The 14508-nt window shown below is 42.8% G+C and overlaps 1 protein-coding gene across 21 annotated transcripts in view; it reads right to left on the bottom strand.

Moving 5' to 3' along the window:
• adgrl2a (adhesion G protein-coupled receptor L2a) overlaps positions 1-14508 on the bottom strand; it is a 99634-nt gene that overhangs the window by 67621 nt on the left and 17505 nt on the right. For all 21 annotated transcript variants that reach the window (XM_034582627.1, XM_034582616.1, XM_034582610.1 and 18 more), the window contains exon 2: positions 10273-10458. In XM_034582627.1, the coding sequence (XP_034438518.1) occupies positions 10273-10348 (76 nt within the window). In that variant the 5' untranslated portion in view covers positions 10349-10458. The remainder of the gene's footprint in view (positions 1-10272; positions 10459-14508) is intronic.

Raw genomic sequence — 14508 nt, forward strand, 5'->3', positions numbered from 1 at the left:
TAGCCCTGGGGCCAGGTGGTGTGTGGAGGAGAGAGAGAGAGAGAGAGAGAGAGAGAGAGAGAGAGAGAGAGAGAGAGAGAGAGAGAGAGAGAGAGTCAGACGGACAAACAGACAGACAGAGAGAGCGAGAGCGAGAGAGAGAGGAGGGGAGGGGAGTGCTTTTTAGGTCACACGACAAAAAAGCAAGGACATCTTGTGGTAATGAAATGGCTGCGATGACCATCAAACAGTAAATTTTGTCTCATGGTCCTTAACAAACGGTCACTGGTAAATTTGAGCCTTGAAGTACAATACATTTTCTGAGATTATCGCAGATGGGTCAAGGCGTTTTTTGGCCAATTCATTATGACGATGTTGAGGTAAATTGAGAGCAATCTTAAAAATTCAGGGAGTAAAACGTCCTTCAAAACTACAGTCAATTCAGAAATGAATGATTTGGTCGGTGTTGGGTGAACCGCGATTACACCTTATATTTGAAATCAAGCAAACTGACTCATGGTTTGTTTGATTAGCAGTGGACGGGTCTGATGATTCATCCCCCAGGAGTATTGATATAGGGCAGTGCCTTCTACAAGCTATGGTGCTTTTCAGTCCAGCTGTTTGAACGTCATTACTCAGCCTTTTTTCTTTTTCAAAAATATGATATGAGTCATATTTTCAACCTTTCAGACTGGACGTGCTTTTGTGTTTGTCAGCTCTACTTCTAATCTATATAATTTCCACAGTTTTCCATTACAAATGATGGAGGGAACAAAATGGATGTATTGGGCAGCCCGGATCTTCCTTCTCTGCTCCAATGAAGCGTTTGATGCTCTTCGATTCAATAAGGAAGCATTTCCCAATGGGTCAACAGTGGCAGTACACACAAATGAGAAAGGTCCATCTGCTTGGTTTGCATTCCCAGAGTGCACTTCCTCAAGCAGACCACAGCAGCAGCTCCTCTTCCCCAGACTCTGCACTCATGTGCATGCATTTGTGCCATATTATTCAGCCTGTTCCTCGACTGACCCCCCACCTGGCATTTAAATTCCCTGACCAACCGGATAGTCATGCCCCGGTGACACGACTGCTGCTCCAACTGAATTCTTTATGCAGCTCTTAGTCGGACTAAACCGCAGATTTGCCTCCTCCTCAGTTAAGAGTACTGTCACGTGACACAATGCTATTTTACTCACATGCAGTGGCTTCCTAGGCTTCTGTCTCCCGTCTGACAGTAATCCATCTGTCAAATATAACTGAGGGACAACAACAGCATCTATTTGTGTTTATTTTTATGATTTTTTTTTAATCTTTAAATCAAAGGGAGATTTTTCTTCAGATTCCCTGTGGTTCAAGGATTACATGTTGTTGTTATACTTGACGAGAAAGTTGGCCGGGCTAAAATTAAATTTTACTCTTGTTACAATACATCAAGAATTTACTGGCTGCTATTCCTCATAATCCGCAGGTCGAATATTATCATGAAAACCTTCCATTACACTTGTATTTCTCCCTTCATTGACCTGATTGCCCCCAAATCAAGAACAAATTTAGATTTGTATTGACCCCATCTGAATCACAGACTGCTCCCTAACATTATCCCTCCTCCATCTGTTTCCAGCCCTCACATTGTCACAGCAGGGGCACTTTGAAGTTCTCATTTGAAGGTTTTTATCAGATGTCCGTCTGGTTTTTCTGCCTTAGTTATTGCTTGTTGACTACTTAAAATATAATTTAGTGTGTGCGACGGAAATGAAGGTACAATAGCAAATTTAAAGCAAGAGTAAATGGTCCAGCTGAGCTGAGTCAGTTTTATAAAAGACACCCACTTAGAGTAAGTGGGGTAGACTTAAAATGAGTTATTTCAGTCATATTGATTTGTTATATTTCCGCAGTGGAAATCTGTCTTTGACTGATTGTTTTCTTCAGCCCATCATTTACTTGAGAGTGGGGGGCTCAAGAGCAGCGACCCAGGCCCTTGACATACGGACGCACTCAGGGGTCATTATGACTCACAAGGTCATACATTGAGTCACAGGGGGTCAAGCTGCAGTGATCTACAAGTGCACAAATGGACTGAGCTGACATCTGTTATGTTTGACAGCGAGTACACCCACACTTCTCTAATTTTTCCAGCTAAATGATAACTTACAAAAAAGGGGAAATGAGCTCAGACAACCTTGTTTTTTGACAGACAACGTATTTCCGCAGCCTGCCTTAGGTCAAGCAGCATTTAGAAAAGCTTCACTGTTTAAATGAAAGGGCTGAAAGAACTTTGAACAAAGGAGAAAAACCTACCAGGGAAACTGTGTAAGTTAACAAGCTTCATAAATGGACACTCAAGAGTTCCTTCAAAGGGCCCTGGTTCTAAATCCTTTATATTTATGGGCGTAGTTTCACCACCCCTCGTTTACAGGAGCCTCTTCAGGATTTATAGCTGCTCTAAATCAGGACTGAAAGCAGGAGGACAAAGAGGATTCCACTGAGGGCGAGCAGGAATATCTTGCATCTGACTCTTGAGCATGAACGGCAAAGGCTGTGAAATCATAAGCCTTCCGATGTATTATGTTCTCTTAGCAGAGTCTGTCATTACATGTTCTGCAATCAGTTTTCATTGCATGTCATCCAAACCATAACCACACGTCCCCGTGCTTCAGTGAACATGCCTTTCAACGCCGTCCTCACAATGAAAATGTGATTACATACCCCTCGAACACCTGCAGATTGTTGTTGTTTACATTGGGTATTTCAGCGGATATGGAATAAAAAACTCACACGCATGAGTCAATGGTTTTTGATAAATGGCGGTTCCCATGAGACGACTTCAATGCCTCTATGTCTAAGTTGTTCTATTTGCTCAAATCAGAGGGTGCAGACGATCTAAATTGCTCACACTGATAAACACATGTAATTCACCGTATGAAGGAAAAGTGCACAGTATCCACAGTTCATTCATGACAAGTGACATCACCCTCTAAATCACAGAAAAAGCTGGTCGAGACGGCAATTAAATATTGCAACGCTGCACTCCGTGTGACCCAAACACTGCAGTCTAATCACCTTAAGATTCCAGAGTATTACGGTAGCAAACAGGAAGCCACACTGCATTTGCCCTTTGACCAGCTGTACTGGTTCATTTGTCTGACGCAAGGTGAACATGCTGGTTCCTGTTTGAAATACCATCTACACAGGATAATCAAAAGCATTCCCCTCGTCCGCCCCTTCCAGACAGCACTTCATCAGCAGTCTTTGCGTGAGGTCTGTCTGCAGTCCTTGATGTCCACTACACAGGCTGCAGCAACAGAAAAACTAGAACTAAAGGGTCTGTCCTACATCTGCTATCATACGTGCTTTGGGTATTTTCTCTATACGCACGCCTTCTTTCACTACATATACCAGAAACTTTAAAAGCAAACCCTCCACCCTGGGGTAATGTTGCCTTTTCTTTCTACCACCACGACTAACAAATGTGAGACAAAGAAACAAGCAAAAACACAACTCTTAAAATGGAGGCATATCTCTGACAAATTGAAGCCTGCTTATACAAAAATGCCCGCATACTGCTCGTCATGTCTGCCACGGCCAGATCAGAGGCAAGCAACAAAAGCACACAACAACAAATGCTCCATGAACAATGGGTCTTTGGTTATAGACCACTGCACTGGAGATTGATAAGTCAGATTTGTCTTCCCGTATTTGGGATTCGGTGAGCAGACTGTATGGTTTATCAGAACATGTTTTGTAGATTGTCTGGGATATACTTGTTAGGGACCCACATGGTTCTACCTGGGCAAGAACAAAGTGAGATAAAGCATGACGGTAAACTACAAGGCAGATGGGGACATGCGGATAGATGAGTAATCTAGTGTGCCTGAGATCCCACCCGGCAAGAGCCTCCACAGAGCTCGGCACCGAGAATGATGGGAGAAGTTAGGTTTCACACTGAGTCTGAAGACCTGTCACGCTGAACCACTCTCCTAGACAAGTCTGAAACTCAATTAAGGGCCATGTTAGAGGCTGATCCACGTGTTGAGAAACACAGTCCTGTTGTTTGGTGTGAGAAGATCACAAGACTCCTGACTTCATTAGACGAACAGCCAGATCTCTGCAAATAAACCCAGGAAAACCATGTAAGCTGGGAACCTTGAAATAAGTGAGATGTGAAGGGATAAATAGCCTCATATAATACCATTTACATTGCTCCAGCCATAACTGATACGTGGAGGAGAGCAACTGGGGTTGAAAAAAAGGCATCGTACCTCCTGCATGAACCGCCGCATCCGAGTCACAGCCAAGAAAGATCCCAGCATGAGCTATGGACCGCGACAGCAAACAAAAAACTAATGATGCTTCCCAAGGTTATTTCGGCATAAATAACCATGACGAAGAATGCTAATGCAGCAGCTCAAACCCACAGACCCAAACATACCACTGGAATGACATTAAAAACATTGGTGGCAAGGGCAGTGAGTTATTAACTATGAGTTTCACACACTTTGGGCTGGTGGAGCATGTTTTAACTGCCTCGAACATGCAGGTGAAGGGAGGGTCTGTGTTTGGGTGGGAGGAAGAAGGGTGGCAAGATGTCAGCGCTCAGCTATTCTCCTGCATGACAAACACCAACCTGGAGCCAGCTGTGACAAAGGCCTAATCCACAAAATCCCTCCTTCCTTTGCTGAAAATCCTAATGAGGATTTGAAGTGCTCAGCAGGGAGGAGACCCAGGGGCTGTGGTTACACCTTGCCACTGCTTGCTCTCCCAGTCATTGTCTCCTTATCTCCTCGTTGGCCAAGCCTGGCTGGCGATGAAAGAGACATGACAGCATGGTGGGTCTTCGTACACAGGCCCCACGCCTGCCTGGCTCCGCGGGAAGCCAGACTCCCCAGTCTGCTGCAAACAACCGCGATGGCATCAAGCAGTAGGTGGAGAGACAAAACCAACAGAAGTTGTTGACTGAAGACATATGAGACAAGGAAAAGTTCACCGTCCGCCCTAATGGCTTTGAGTCACAATCAGTACCTTAAATACCGAATTAAGTGGTCAGGGAAAGGGAGGGGGGTGACGCAGTGTGGTACTATTCTCTTTTTCCACGGACCCTCTTTAAAAGATATACTGCCCAAAATGCCCATGGTTCCACAAATATTTGCTTGACAGTATTTTCTGTTTTTTTCCCCAACATAAAATGCGCAAGTGAAACTAGTAATTAAGAGGCCCCTAGTGGACAGAATGAAAAGACTGTCGGCAAATACAGAGATGGTGTCTCTGCCTCTGAAGAGTGGGTTTATGATACATGGATGAACTTAACCTGATTGAATTTCCCCTGTTAGATGATTATCTGCTTTCCATGAAAACAAGCGACTTGACGCGGGTCAGGAGAAAAGTTCTGAGGGATCGGGTCCTCTTCATGAAGTTATATAAATATGTCTTCATGGCTAACCAGAACAAATAGGTAGCGGCGCAGCACTGAGAGTGTCACGATCCTGTTCTTGCGGGTTCTGTCTTACATTAAGCTGTGGGCTTTTACTTCCAGTAATTACATTTCAGAACACCTTGATTGTCTATTTCATTCCATTCACTTTGAGGTGAAGGTTTTTAAGTGTCTTCTCTCTTCCTTTCACATGGTACAAAAACAGGACTTTTAAAGGTGACCTTCCCTGTTGCCCTTGAGAAATCTCAAGTGCTTCGAACATTGAAAGCTGCGAGGAGAAACAATAGCACGGTTTCTGGGCGTAAGGAGCGAACAGAAATTCTCAGCACTGCCACTGAAACACAGCTTTTATATCATGACAAACTCTTTATATACCTGTCACCTCACAAACATAACCAGCGCCACAGTAATGAAATAACAAGGAGTCTGGAGAAAAACGACACAGTACTTTGATTTTGTATATATTTCGATAGAGTATGGTGTTCAACATATTGAAAAACCACCAATAAACACTAATTTCTAAACAATTCAGTTGATCACAATGAGTGGAGATGGATCCCCATCTGAAACATCAGAAAACTTAACGCACACGCATTTTCTCCTGATTTATTCTTAGCACTCTTTGGTTTCTGGCAAACTTTGCCCTCCCTCTACCTCCTGACACAGAATCCTTGCTCTGCTCTCTAATTCTGCGACACCGTCATTTTAACAAGCTTCGGAAAAGCCTTTGAAGAGGGGAGCGCGGCGGCAGAGCTAGGTGTGAATTGTTATTCTGACGCTGATACAGACAAATCCTTTTAACCCCACCAGACTTGACTAAATTATTTTGAAAGACATGTGAGCCAATTTAATCATGTGTTGCAAGGGAAAGTCATCACTGTTTTTACATATTGCAAAACAAGAAAAGAAAACGTCATTACTTCATAAACACTTTGTAACCTTGTAAGCAGTGTGTGACCTTGTTTAGATAAGTGCTATACAAATAAAGTTATTATTATTGTCATTATTATAAATTACACCTCATTTCTGCTGGGTTGCTATGGTGACATTCACAGAGGACACTAAATAAACCTGCTGCTTCAAAGAAGATCACTGCAAATGCCAGAGGGCAAATTTGTGTTGATGTAATACCAATAAATATCAGAGCAGGTCAAAGTAAAGCAAGCTGATTAAAGTGATCACAGATCTTGAGGAACATATATTGTCTTTGTACGATCATCTGAATTAGGGCGGGGCAATTAATCGATATTAATAATTATCACAATATAATTTTCATCAATAGCATATAACAGAGGTTCAATAGGAGCAACAATCTGTATTTAATCATAAAACAAATAACAATTAGGCATTTATCGTGCTAATTATCAAATCATATTTGTATCTATGCTTTATTTTTATTTCATTACTAATTTTGTCCATGTCGTCCAGCCCTAATCTGAAACAAAAATTACTCCATAAACCTTTTTATTTTATTTAAAGTATATGTATATATTCCTTCTGATATGGATCAAGCTCCAAAAGCATTGAAGTCAGCTCCTCCCAAACCGCATCTTAAATCAGTCTTTTGTTGGCTCCTCTTTCATGTCCACTCCACGCCCTCAGTTTGAAATGCTGACTTTCCATCTAATACAAGTCTTTATCCCAAACCCAGATTACCCCCGAAATCTGACATCACTCGAGTAGTACTTATCGGAACTATAAAAAAAGTTGACGTGTAAAATTGGAATGGCTCTTCAGTGAAATTTAAACCAAATGGCCAAATGTACACACGACGACCCTTTGAGAATCATGATTCTTAATATCATATCAGGATTTCCCTATTAATATCCATATTGATTACTGTATCTATGTCATAAGACAGCACCCCTGGGTCTTTTTACGATTACGGACATTCTGTACTGTATGAGCTCTTGCTGTTTAAAAATATCTGTATTACAGCAAAATAATTATTATACTGGTTTAAGTTGTTCACTGACTCTGAATGACCAAATGATATCTTCATAGAGCAAGATATTCACTTCACTTCAGTATTTGTACTGACCATACTAAAACACACAGCGTATAACCGGTTAATTCCATAACATTAGGTTCAATAGGCTGTAGTCCCCAGGGTTCCATAAATAAATACATATGTGTGTTTATATGTATACACAAACACATACACACACATATATGTATAGGTTAAGATGTTCAGAAAATGGATGATGAAGGGCGAGTCAGCTGAGCAGATTAAAACATTTGCGGAGACGAGTCAAACAAATGCAGTCAAATGAGCAGAATGAGAAATGTTGTGTAGAAGGAGGTCAGCGACGAACACAATCCCCCACAGCTGCAGTATCAATCCCAGCTGTGTGTCTGTGTGTGTGTGTGTGTGTGTTTGCATCCCTTTCTTCAGACATAAAAAAACAAGTGGCAAAAAAACAAACTTTAAACTATTTACAGCATTCCACTAACCCATTTAATTCAATTATAAAAATGCATTAAAAAGATATTAGGGGTAGACGCAGTTTAATGAAGCATGTTTACTTGGGGATATTGTTTGTAATGAACTGTTTGTGGGCTGATCTCTGAGGCTGTGATGGGAAATGGGGGGGGGGGGGTTTGTTGTTGTGTGGGAGTGGGGGAAGGTGCAGGGGGGGGGAAAGGTGAATGATAAATGTCATGAATAAATGGGCTTTGTGCTTTGTTGTGTTGACTCATTTCTTCCCTTGATTTGGATTGGGCGTTTTCTACAGTTTCCACCTCGACCTCAGTTTCGGGGTTTTTATGCCAAACTGAAGTCGCTTATCGCTCTCTGTGTGTTTGCCTGGGGAGGGTTGGAGCTGCTGGGTGTCACCTCACAGAATCACCTGTCAGCAGTGACTCCCATGTACGAAGGTTCACTCAGGGTGGTGGATGCACCCTGACCAAACCATAGAGAAACTACAGAGACGTTTTAGAGGGGCTAAATGTGAGAACACAAATGTCCGAGTACGTTGCTCTCTTCTGGAACTTCTCCTGCACAGTCCCCTGGTAAAACGTCAGTAAAATGTCGGCGTGAGCCCGTGTGAGAATGCGGCAGGAAAATGTCACAGCGAGTGAGTGGATGTGTTGATGAAATTTCTAACACCCGACGGACACGAAAATGGAAGAACACAAATATCTCAAGATGAAAAAGACACGGGTCATACACATAGAACACACCCAATAAGATCAGTCAACTTGGAAATTCAAGAGCTCTTGGCGTGAAGGGTCGACACCAGGGTGAATGTGCTTTAAACTAAAATGTGTGATTTCTGCAGCAGAAAACATCTCCGTCATGTCCTGCCTCCTGCATGCTGCCTGCTCTACCCTCACACCCCCCCTCGCCTGCATGCTCCATACATTAACCTGTTGATGGGTACGAGTCTGGCCCGAACAATCTCCGGCTGCATTCTTCATATGTGAATGGTAAACTCCAGAAACCATCCAGACCCATTTCCATGCAGCAGACAGGAAGCAACGTATTAACTTTGCTGAGGACATCACGTGATTTTCTCGACAACACACAGACACCGGTGTCCGTGACATCTCCGTCTGTGTCCTCTATGTGTGTGACACCGCTTTTTTACCAGGACATTTGCACTGCGGAGTCCAGTGCATGTCTGAAAGCAGCTGTAGAAACACTTCTCACTCTGTTTCTTTTTTCATAGAGTTAATGTCTGAGTTTTCAGTGGAATCCCTCACCGGCTTCCCACCTTACAAACACTGTCAACACCCTACGCCTGGTGAAATCCGATGTAGTAAAACATGTGACAGAAACTCCACGAGGAGGCAACTATCTTCCCTGCCCCCCCCCCCACTAGGTTTATACATACCCAGATCTCAAAGGCTGTAACATCTTATCTTGCACGTGGCATGCACCGCTAACATATACAGAATACATATGATTAGAAATAGCCACGTTTACGTGATTTCTGTGATGTGCTTCCTAAAGCCACCGGAGCCTTTAGAGACCACACACTACTCATATCGCACACTTCTTTTATGGAAAATCAAATCCAGGCCAGATGATACAGGAGAAACGCAGATATCATAAACCCTGCCAGTGTGATTTGCTACAGTGTAAATTAGGCACCTTGAGAAATGATTACCTCCCAAACTTTAATCAGTAATAGGAGTTATTTTTTTAAATAAATCAATAAAGCAGGTATAGTGAACAGTTTGCCAGCGCTTATGTAATCCAGATCTGTAATGTCTTATCTGATAAACTGCACTGAAAAGATGCCAACTTTAGTTTATTCTAAATCCAGTCATCAACCGTTTGAGAAATTGGCCTCTATTGCTTTGATTAAACACTAATACGAACGGGATACAGTTTATGAGACATGGTTCGGATGCATAAATCTTGTAATTACGACACAGCTGAGAGTGATTTAATGAAAGCTAAATACACTATGATTAAAGCACATCCGAGCTTTATACTTTTCGAGGTGTGAAATCTGCGTGCCCACCGTGAGGCAGAACATTTTTAGCGAGGAATTCACAAATGGATCCAGCTCTGATGCCACTGGGAACAACTGGCGCTTTCAAGCAGAAAATCTCAGACAAATCACAATTTACCAACTAATGAAACCACTCAAGATTATCCCCCATCCGCCTCTGCCCACTGTCCTCAGAGCTGCATTACTTACACAAGCACTGCTCGCTCTCAAAGGAGCAGCTCTGGCTTGAGTCACAATTTCACTGCTCATGCTATAAGTAAGACGACAGAGATTCCTGGCACCGGCTGCCACTGAGCCTGAAACAATACTCATTCAAAAGATGCTATAAAAAAAATACTGACATGAGATCAAAACACAATGTTTTTATAGAAGACAAAGACGACGGCTTCTTTTTTTACTTACCCTCTGTGGAGTGCACTTGGGCTAGTGTGATGAGGAACCAGCAGAAGTTGTGTAGTTTCCACAAGGAGCACGCCATGGCGCCTGGCGGTGATGGTTTGTGGCAGGTTTGCGTTGGGACTAAAAAGGTTCTGATTAAAAAAGTCCAAGCCGACCGCTCTCAGAGATGCTCATCGTTGATCCTCTCACCTGTGGAGCAGAAAGCGAGACAGACGTTCAGGTCAGGGATGAAATTTATTCCATGTGCCAGCTCTGTCCCCTGCCTGATTTCACAGAGGAAGTCACCCGGTCACACTTTCTTTCTTTTTTTTTTACACTTGATGCTGCATATACATTCCACTGCAGCATTGAACCTGAAGCTGTGAAATCCGACAAACTCGAGCAAGCCACTAAAATAAAACCAGCTCAGAGGGTCAATAGTCCTGAGGAGGGGAAATCCCCCTGATGGCGGCTGAACGTTGACCAATTCAGTGGCAGGGAGGAGGAGCAGGGAGGGACCAGTGATGTTATCAAACAGATAAGGCCCGCCCCCCCCCCCCTATCTCCTCGTGACCCATAACTAGTGATGCTAACCTGATCAGTGCTGTGTCAAATTCTGTTTTCTACACCTACTGCAAAGGACATATTTTTAACTTTCAGACTATTTTTGTATTTAAAATGTTGCTTTTACATAAAAATGTATATGGAACCATCATGACGTATGAGTGGTGATATTGACAGATAAAAGAAAATTAGAATTCCTTCTCTGTTGTGGACAAAAAAAATCCTTCATACAGGTTTAAATTTAAAGGATTAAAACAACAGAACATGTTGCTACCTGCTAAATCCCACATCATCAAAACTCACGATGTTAAATGACCTCACAGTGATGTTGAATGCTTAAATTATCCACGGAAATAGCTTGACATCCATTAGTCAGAAAGCTTTACATCCCGCTACAGTCACGTCGGTTCACATTAGCTTGGAAAAAGAGTTACTGATGTAATTAAGTAATTATGTTTAGAAAGTCTACGTGGTCAATTAAAGATGCAGCATAATGATAATAACTCATCTGCATTTGTTTGTTAGTTGGCAGCATTACACAAAATCTACTGGATGGAGGAAACGATGAAGTTTTGGTGTGGATCTGGATCAGGGGGCGGATCCAGGACTGTTTACTTTCAAATTGCAAGGTTGTTATTTTTAAACATTTTCACAAATTTTCCAGGGAATAACTAATAATAAAAAAACATGCATATTTAAGGAACTGCTAAATATACCATGGTGCTGTATGATCCCTACCGAGTTCTATTCTAGTTTTCAAAACGTAAACAGTCTCATATGTCACCTTGTAAACAGCTGAGTCACATTTACTTAAATAAATAACTGTGCTACATTATAATGTTATATAAGCAGAATCTTCTACGACTGCTATTTCAGATGACTCAAGAAGTAACAGTGCTTCTGTTTGAGTGATACTTTGTGACCCCCCCCAACCCCTGAGCAAACAAACAAACACATAAAGAAACACCACGAGCAAATGGTCACTTCTTTGTTGTGGCTGACCACAGACCAACTTATCTCTGCAGCCCCTCCCTCTCTCTGACACCCCTCCAAACCTGAATCCCTCTCTCCCCACCTCGTCCATACCTGCCCCTCTAGTACTCGTCTGTTTGACTGTTTGTTTTTGCTCTCTTTCGCTACAAAAGCAAATGGCCTCCTCCCCTTGTCATGGATACAGTGCTGGAGCGGTGTCGGGTGAAACCTAATGCCTACCTGCGCGCCCAGGCATGTGTTTCGCACCACTAACAGCTCCCTTTTGTCTGCGTGTTTACACTGCCGGGCTAAGCTCAGTCCTCTCACTCCCGTGAACCATTAGCACATTCACCATGGGATATGGCATCGCTAAGGCAACAAGGCACACAGGACCCCATTAGAAACTGTTTTTTTTTTTTCCTCTTTATTATTTCGCACATTCAAAAACAACATTCCATTTTTTCCGCCGTCTGCCACCTGCGATTGCTCGCTAAGATTCAGGGGGACTGACTGTTATCCATCATACTTGCAGCTAACAAGAGAAGTGAACTGAAGAGACAGTGAGGAATCTGTTTGTCATGGAAAGTCAGAGCTGCAGAGAGTCGGCCCCGGTCGGCTCCTCCACTGGAGGATACTCACAGGCTGAGGAGCCTTTGATCTATTTTGTCTGAGTTCTCAGACAGTGTAATAATTCATCATCCGGAAAAACATGCGGAGCGCACACATTAGCCAACAAAGTTATAATTAAACCCGCCATAATCAGCTCATCTAGTATGACATTACGCCTCACCTGAGACCTCTAATTTTAGAGCCATTTAAAAGAGGTTAACAGGAACAGGAGCGCTGCAGCCACAGTGTATTTAGTTTCAATGGAATAATGTGCAGTCAGGAGACTCGACGAATGACAGATGAGCACGGAGACCAAACACTGGATCCCGACAAAGACCCCTAACCCCTTTTTTCAGCTGATGTGTGCATGCGGCAGCAATTAAATTGATCAGGCAAGTGGCTACGAATAATCAGCCCACGACTGAGGGTTCAGTACAATGAGACCTTAAGCAGATTGTCTCCACAATAAAGCAGTACAGTAAGCATATAGGCTTAAGCACAGAGTCTTAGCCGTTACTGTTTGGTCCACTTAATGAGACAGACAATACTTAGATTACACACATTCACTTGTGTGGAGATCTGAGTGATGATTATCCCATTCAGCCATTACATTCTCCCACATTAAGTAATTTACTGGCAAAGCTATGATTAAAGTTACAGCGTTTACATGCTCCACAGAAACCAGAGTTCTGTAATAATAAATTGAGAGTTTACTTGGGTGTTTGATCTGTAAATTAATGTGAGTAGGGATGGGTGACAGGCTATGTTCAAACGGAAAAGAGAAAGACACAACAGGTAATTGGATTTAATGTCGTGGCTGATCGGTGGATCTTATAAATAATGAATAGATTTTCTTTTGGTGTTTTTAGCATTAAATCTCATGGAGCGGCTCAACACAGGCACTTGAGGTGTTAGTTGTTGCATTAAATTTGTTTCACCGTCACTCAAAAGAATGAGTTTTATTTTCCCACCATCCCCTGCCTTGTCACTCTTTTATCAAATATAGTCCCACTTTCCATCTGGCTCGCTCCGTGACCTCTGCGGTGCACGCACAGAATGAAAACACCAGACACTATGGGATATACATGCCAAGTGCAATTTCAAAGACTGATGCTGCGCCTGCACGGGCTCGCGACCTTGACACGGGCGAGCTAACCTGGTTTAAGGTCTTTACATGATAGGTGAAATAATTTGTGTTCGGCCACACGCTGGTCGGACGAGAGTTATTAGTGAGCACGTAAACACGCTGATCTTTTCACAGTTGAGATTAATGCTGTGGATTACGTGCTGCACCAAAACACTAACCCCTAAACTACTTCTTTAATCCCAAAACGATTCATTCTACGTAGTATTTTCTAAGACTTTGTAAATAAAATACCATATGACGGAGCACCATATGAATTACTATTATTAGACGTATGCATTTAAGTATGTTTCTGAGTCTCTGGAGGCTGTGGGTGTTTACATATGTAAAAAAAAAAAACTATTATAATTCTCAGCCTGAGATAACAGTGTTGAGTCAACATGATTTTTCCTGCTTCCCTGTCATCATTGCTTAGTGCAAAAACAGAGGCAGCATGCTCAACAGACCTCTGGTGTCAGTATGTGAAGACAAAGACAAGATGCCTTGAAACAGTTCTGCCTCCGAGGCAGTCGAGACCCCCCGCCACGAAAAAAATGCAGAATGTTAAACCGTAGTATGTGGGGATGGGTGTTCTGTAAATCGATGATAACAGTCCTATACTTTAATATGTTCTGTATCATGCTGTGAGTGTTTAACATGCTGAGGCACCAAAGGCGCAGACTGAAGGGAGACTGCCTGGCTGCCATGCTTCTCATTAACCGTGCAGAGGTCTCCCCTCTCAGCTGGGGGTTTCTCTTCTCTCTTCACCTTGTAACACAAACCGCCGCCGACCAAACCTTGACTGTTTTCTCAAAAAGCCCTCGACTGGTTGGCGGGATCTCAGAGCAGGTTTCACCATCTGCAGCAAGGCCAAGGTTTGGATTTTCGTTTTTTTTTTTTTTAGAGAGAGAGGGTAGACAAATGATGAAGAGCATCGACGTCAACGCGGCTGCTCCTCAGGCACGGGACACATGATCGAGGCGATGTTCTGC

This window comes from Hippoglossus hippoglossus, chromosome 4 (assembly GCF_009819705.1).
Source record: "Hippoglossus hippoglossus isolate fHipHip1 chromosome 4, fHipHip1.pri, whole genome shotgun sequence".
NCBI classification, from domain to species: domain Eukaryota; kingdom Metazoa; phylum Chordata; class Actinopteri; order Pleuronectiformes; family Pleuronectidae; genus Hippoglossus; species Hippoglossus hippoglossus.